The sequence below is a fragment of the Diplotaxodon limnothrissa genome, linkage group LG18, assembly GCF_057381915.1.
Source record: "Diplotaxodon limnothrissa isolate DT_005_m linkage group LG18, D_limnothrissa_male_GT1.1, whole genome shotgun sequence".
NCBI lineage: Eukaryota > Metazoa > Chordata > Actinopteri > Cichliformes > Cichlidae > Diplotaxodon > Diplotaxodon limnothrissa.
Genome location: NC_140613.1, coordinates 25270299 through 25276468, shown reverse-complemented (window position 1 = coordinate 25276468; position 6170 = coordinate 25270299). Strand labels below are relative to the sequence as shown.

The window sequence follows — 6170 nt, the reverse complement described above, 5'->3', positions numbered from 1 at the left end:
TTGCAGAGCACGCTGACAACAAACTAATAGTAATTAATAAAAATGATGCACAGGTTTTAAGACGCTGTAACAAAGCCTATATTCATCAGCATAGCGATGTGTCAGGATCTAACAATTTATATAAACTGCTGTCCTGTGATTCCCCTGAGATGTCACATTTATCCAGAGAAAGCTCCGAGCTCTCAGCCAGCTGTCAATAGAGTGAGAATAGTAGGAAACTAAAACTCATATGTAATTCATCCATTACTATTTTGTTTTTTTAAACAGCTGTCCTTTTACTTAATTTTACTTCAATCTACCCAACACATGTCCCTCAAAAGAAAATATAGAGAGCATGCAAGGATCAATAAGAACTGAATCTTTCACCGCAAAACAAATATCATGATAACAATATTACTGAACACAGTCAACATCCTTTTTGCTTGTTTTGTTTCTGGCTTTAGGATTCAGTCTTTGCTGAACGTCTGTGCGTTGACGTGGCTGCTGTTTGATGTTTCACAATGTTGAACTCTGATTACGGCTGTCCGGGAAGTCAGTTTGAAATCTGGACTGTAAATAACCTCATAGATTTTTGTACAAAAACATTATCTGACAAATGCAGGAGGAAAGAAATAAATACAAGCAGTTCCAACTGAGCGGTGTTTTCTTAACGTTCACTATGTGTACAAAATGTGTGTCTGCGTACTTTGTGTGCATTTGTAAGGACCCCAATTTAAGCTTTATACATTTATAAAATGTGCACGCAGTGTCTATTTGTGAATTTATTTCAACAGCAGCCAGAATTACTCAGCCGTTTGTTTACTGTTTCCCAACTTTTAGGCTTTGATGACTAATTATTAACTGGTTCAGAAGAACAAGGTTCTACTCTGCTCTGCTTTGTGAATTAATTCCTGCAAAATGTGTCTCAGATCTCTTGGATTTGTCCTGATTTTATTTCCTGGAGTGCTTCTCGGTGAGGACATTTATTTATTTATTTGAAGTTGTTGGTTATATATCTAATGTGCGTTTTTATGGGGCTTGTTTGTTTGTTTTTATTGTATTTCAGCACAGCGCTGTGACGCTCCCAGGCTTCATGGTTATTTTATCCCCGAACAAGAGACTTACTCTGACAGAACCACGATCACTTATTCCTGTGATAACGGATATAAACCTGTAGTGGAGGGTTGGTGGGCAACCAGTACCTGTGAACATGGGCAATGGTCTCATGAACCACAATGCATAGGTAAGTGTTACATATATATGTCTATACTGGGAATGGTAAATGTGCTTAAAAACTTAAATAAATATATATATATATATATTATTAAAAGATTGTGTAATCAGTTGTCTCAAAACATAAGAAATAAGCTAAAAATCAGACTGATCAGCAAATAAAGACAATGTTCAATCTTATGTCAGGATGGTGAAGCTTTCATTTTAACTCTAAAAAAGTTATAAACTAAATAAAAAATAATATTATGAGGTACAGGACATACAAATCAGAGTTTGGGACTCCTAATTCTCTTTGAATTAACCGTTCATGCAGGGACACATTTTGCTGTTTGTGGAGTTTTAAAGTTAAATACCACAAATCACAGAAGTCCAAGCCTGTCAAGAATCATTCTGCCACGAATAAAAGAAAATTGCATTTCTTCCAAGAAAATACGTGTTTGTTAGGTTTTTTGTTTTGTTTTGTTTTTGTCTGTTTGTTCTTTTTTTGTTGTTTTGATTTGTTTTGTTTTGTTTTTTTCCCCTCCACTGTGATTAAGTTGTATTGTTGTTCATGTTGTATAAATAAGAAAACCAATAAAACATAAATTATAATTAAAAAGAAAATACATGTTGCTTGTCTTCATGGTTAAGATGGGAATTTGTCATTGATCGTGACTTTTATGAACACTTACACTAACCCTGAACCCCAACAGTTAATATTGTTAAACTGTTGATGGTGACTTTTGTCTGGTTTTCCTCAGATTTAAAGGAACAATTAAAAAAAACTTTCTTCCAGTAATTCCTTGAATTAACTCTTCACAACATTTAATGCGACATGTTGCTGTTCGCAGTCAGAAAGTTTTAATTATGAATGTAAAAGTTACTCTGTGAAATCTCAAAGTGTTGATGGTGACTCTGGTCTGTTCTTCCACAGATGAAAGCAGCTGCCTTCCACCAACTATTCCCAATGGAAAGTACCCTGAAAACTCAAACAGCTGGTATGAGGATGGAAGTACACTAAGGATAACATGCGATGGAGGATTTGAGCACCAAAACCACTTCACCACCATTACCTGTGGAAATGGAAAATGGTCCTCTGCACCAGTCTGTGAGAGTAAGTCTGCCACATGTTTGACTCCTGTTAGCTGTTCAACACTTTTTTTCTGCTTCTATTCATGACTTTTTATTTTTACAGGAAGTATGAGTGCATGCAGTGCACCTCCTAAAATCCCCCATGCAGTCATCATTCATGGATACCAGGAAGTGTTTGCACCAGGTTCAGAAGTGCAGTATGAGTGTGAAGATGGATACACTGCACACACCGAGAAATCTGTTTGTATACAGGGAAACTGGACAGCAGTGCCAACATGCAGTAAGCTGACTGTTTAATGAGATCTGCATTTATGTATTTACTTTTTATGAATTGGCAATAATCCACAGTAAGTTTAAAAACAACTGATTACATGACACTTGTATCAGTGCACAAATGAATGAGAATGTTTAGTGAATGATCAGGTGGTCAGAAATATAATAAATAAAAAATAATAAGTAGTCTGCAATCAATCGAAGTTTACAGTCTACAAATGATGCACGTTTAAACAGGAAGTGGACTGTCAGTGTCTGTTTACAGTCTTTTCTGCTGTTCATAGTGAAATTTAATACATATTACAGTGACTTTATCCTTTTATTTCTGGGTGTTTTTGAGCAGTAAAAGTTCTTGGATGCATATGTAGTGTGTGTAGAATATGTGATGTATTTTCTGTCTCTCTGACAGAGATTGAAACCAGACCAGGTGGTGAACATACTGAATCAACAGTTACAGAAACAGGAGACGGCAGTGTGATACAGCCAGGACATGGAGGTAGGTTATGATTTACATTATGTCTCAGTGGGGGTTAAAAGTTCTCTAGCATGAATACCTTGTTAACATAAAAATGACTGACAAACTTTATAAAATAATAATAGAGAAAATGTTCAAATTGGCCTAATCTCAAAGCAAAATAACTGTTTTGTATCTTTCAGGATCTTCAAATGAGAGAGACACACGTCTTCGTTATACAACAAGTAAATAAGTACATTATTTTCTCCTTGAATTTATTCATGCTGACCAATCAGAATGTTAAGTGCATTACCTCAGCGACAGTTTGGTATGTTTTCAGAAATATTCCTGCGTTTTCATTTCAGTTCAAAGTTGCGGAAACATCCCTGTTATTGAAAATGCTGTTGCTCAGCAAACTTCACAATACTATTTGATATACCGATGCCAACATTTGTACAGATTAGTGGGTCCAGGAAGAGTGAAGTGTATCAGCAGTGGCATGTGGTCAGACTTACCTGAGTGCAGAGGTATAAACACATCAATGATAATCATTTTTAAGGATCTCTTAAAGCGTTGGGGAGAAATTTTAATTTAATGGTTGTTTCTTGTGTCCAGCTAACTTCTGTGCTGTCAACACCAATGACAATCCTGAATACAAATCTGTGGGAACTGTGCACATAGAAAATGGTAAGGAAGAGAGCGTGGAGTGTGTGAAACCACACAGCTGGTCGTTTGAACATTATTCTAAGGTTCGATGCATCAATGGAAGAGTGGAGGCAACTAACTGTAAGTATTACTGTAAACTCTCTATGTTTGAACGTGTCAGTCAGAAAAGAGTTTTCAGTGCTGTGTTGCCTACATGTTAACACGTTTTTATTACCTATAAGAAAGAAAACTTTGAAATAAATAAAACAACTGAACATGAATCGTTTTAATAACAACTACATTTTAAAAGCACTTAATGTCTCTGTGTGTCGTCATATCCAACCAAGCTTTTACAACTTTAAACTCCTTTAAACACACAGAAAAAAACTGCAGCAACTCTGCTGATTCACTGATTCGTTGTTGCCTTCATTACTTGTCACCAGAAGTACTGCACAGGCACCTGTCACACCTTGTAGTGTATGCTGCCGCCCTGACAGCTTCCCTTTCCCTGCACTAATGCCTGTGATGTGGAAATTATTAAAATGAGTAACAGATATACACAATAGATCTTATAGACCCGATGAATATGTATTTCTTTAACATACACAGGAAAGCTTTAAACAGAGTTTACTGTGTGATCACCTTTAATGAGGCTGATAAATATGTTGTTTACTTTGTGCCTCGTGTAAACACACGGGACTATTTAGTAAACAACCATATCCACTTCTATAGAAACTTCTGCCTCATGCAGTGATTTAAACAGTATCCCAGTAAAGTCGATTAAACAAATTATCAAACCTGATAAAAAACTGTCAGCAGCTTGTAGACATGTAGAAAACTGAACACACCTCATCTGCAAATGTTAAGTAACTGAAGTGTTCACACTGAGTTTCTGCATCACTGTTTACAGGTTGTAACAGGGCAGAGCATGCAGTGGTGAGTGTTCCTCTTTAAAAGAAATGCTGTTATTGCTCTGATTTAACGATGTTTCAATTGAAGAATGACATCTTGACTTTTATACTTAGTTTTCACACTTTCGTTATTTTCTCCTTTGTTTTTACATTTTAAAATTATATTTGTCATTTATTCATAAAACATCTGTTCTTCTAACCAGGGATTGTGTGACTAAACCTGTAGCTGAGGATTTGCTCACCACTTTGGAGCTTTTACAGGAGGAACCTGACTTATGATCGCATCGTCACAGCCTGTGTTAGCTTTTCATTTTCATCTTCAAAAATTTAAGAGAAAATGGTTTGTGTGCTCTTATTTGAGACACAAACACCACCAAACTGAATAAAGTCTCAGATTTTACCATCAAAACTGCTCCTGCTTTGTGTGTGTGTTTTATTTGTTTAGTATCTGAAGAGCACTGATTTAAGCCTAGCTGTTGTCAGGTTTATATAATGGATTGTCATTTATGCTTAGAAATATTTACTCATACATGCTTATGTAACCAGGGGACTATTTTGTAAACAAACATATCCACTTCTATAGAAACTTTGTAGAAACTTGTAGACATGTAGAAAACTGAACACACCTCATCTGCAAATGTTAAGTAACTGAAGTGTTCACACTGAGCCTCTGCATCACTGTGTACAGGTTGTAACTGGGCAGAGCATGCAGTGGTGAGTGTTCCTCTTTGAAAGAAATGCTGTTATTGCTCTGATCTGTCATTTAAAGAGCTTTCATATGAAGAAACACATCTTGGTTTTTTGTTTGTTTGTTTTTTTTGGGGGGGGGGGTGTTTTCTTGTTTTTTGTTTTTACACTTGTAATTTATTCACAAAATATATTTTCTTCTAACCAGAGGTGCAAAGCACATCTGTAGCTGAGGATTTGATCACCACCTTGGAGCTTTTAAAGGAGACACCTGACATATGATCACATCATCACATCTTCATTGTCATCTTGGAGAGTGTGAGAGAAAATGATTTGTGTGCTCATATATGAAACAAACACCAGTGAACTGAATAAAGTCTCAGTATTTACTATCATTACTCCTGCTGCTCTTGATTTCAGGGTGTTCCTGTTCAGGGTGACAAGTTGCTGAAAGTTCTCACATGTGGTTTTCTTTTCTGGAGCCTCCAGACAGTCATACACCTACAAACTCACACATTTCTCTTTGCCGTTTGTTTGTTTTTGCAGTTTTGATTTATAGATCATGGCAAAACGTTTGAGAAAAACTTCATCACTTTTTACAAATGTGAAGAATGTTTAAACTATCGAATTGTCAAACAGTTCTGACCAAAGTTACGGGAAAAGCCTCATAAAAATAATAACTTTGTTTTTATTTCTTTACTGTTTTTAACCCTTTAAAGCCGGTCGGAGCGGGCACGCTCTGTTTTGCGTAACTATTTTTAAATCCTGGTAGCACTGCAACCACTTAAGCTAGCGCAATAATTTTTTTTGCATATGAAACCGGAGGAGTTGTACTTACATCTTATGCCATCAGCTTGTCCTAGGTCACAGTTTCCTTCCACATATAGCTTTGCAAAAACTGCAGAAAAAGCGCTTGC

At 36.2% G+C, this 6170-nt stretch overlaps 1 protein-coding gene across 1 annotated transcript; it reads left to right on the top strand.

Moving 5' to 3' along the window:
• Window positions 1-819: 819 nt before the first annotated feature.
• Window positions 820-5648, top strand: LOC146613751 (complement factor H-related protein 1-like). Its single transcript, XM_085377701.1, has 10 exons — window positions 820-952; window positions 1046-1222; window positions 2126-2305; window positions 2387-2563; window positions 2966-3052; window positions 3214-3255; window positions 3376-3537; window positions 3626-3796; window positions 5255-5280; window positions 5462-5648. Exons 1-10 carry the CDS (start codon window positions 898-900, stop codon window positions 5480-5482), a joined length of 1098 nt encoding a protein of 365 aa, XP_085233827.1. The 5' UTR covers window positions 820-897; the 3' UTR covers window positions 5483-5648.
• Window positions 5649-6170: the final 522 nt, after the last annotated feature.

What these genes read in the sequence shown, in the direction of transcription:
- LOC146613751 (XM_085377701.1), top strand. Translation starts at nt 898, where the DNA reads ATGTGTCTCAGATCTCTTGGATTTGTCCTGATTTTATTTCCTGGAGTG. An exon ending in ATTTCCTGGAGTGCTTCTCG is followed by an intron (nt 953 to 1,045) that starts GTGAGGACATTT and finishes ATTGTATTTCAG; the next exon opens with CACAGCGCTGTGACGCTCCC. An exon ending in ACGTCTTCGTTATACAACAA is followed by an intron (nt 3,256 to 3,375) that starts GTAAATAAGTAC and finishes TTTTCATTTCAG; the next exon opens with TTCAAAGTTGCGGAAACATC.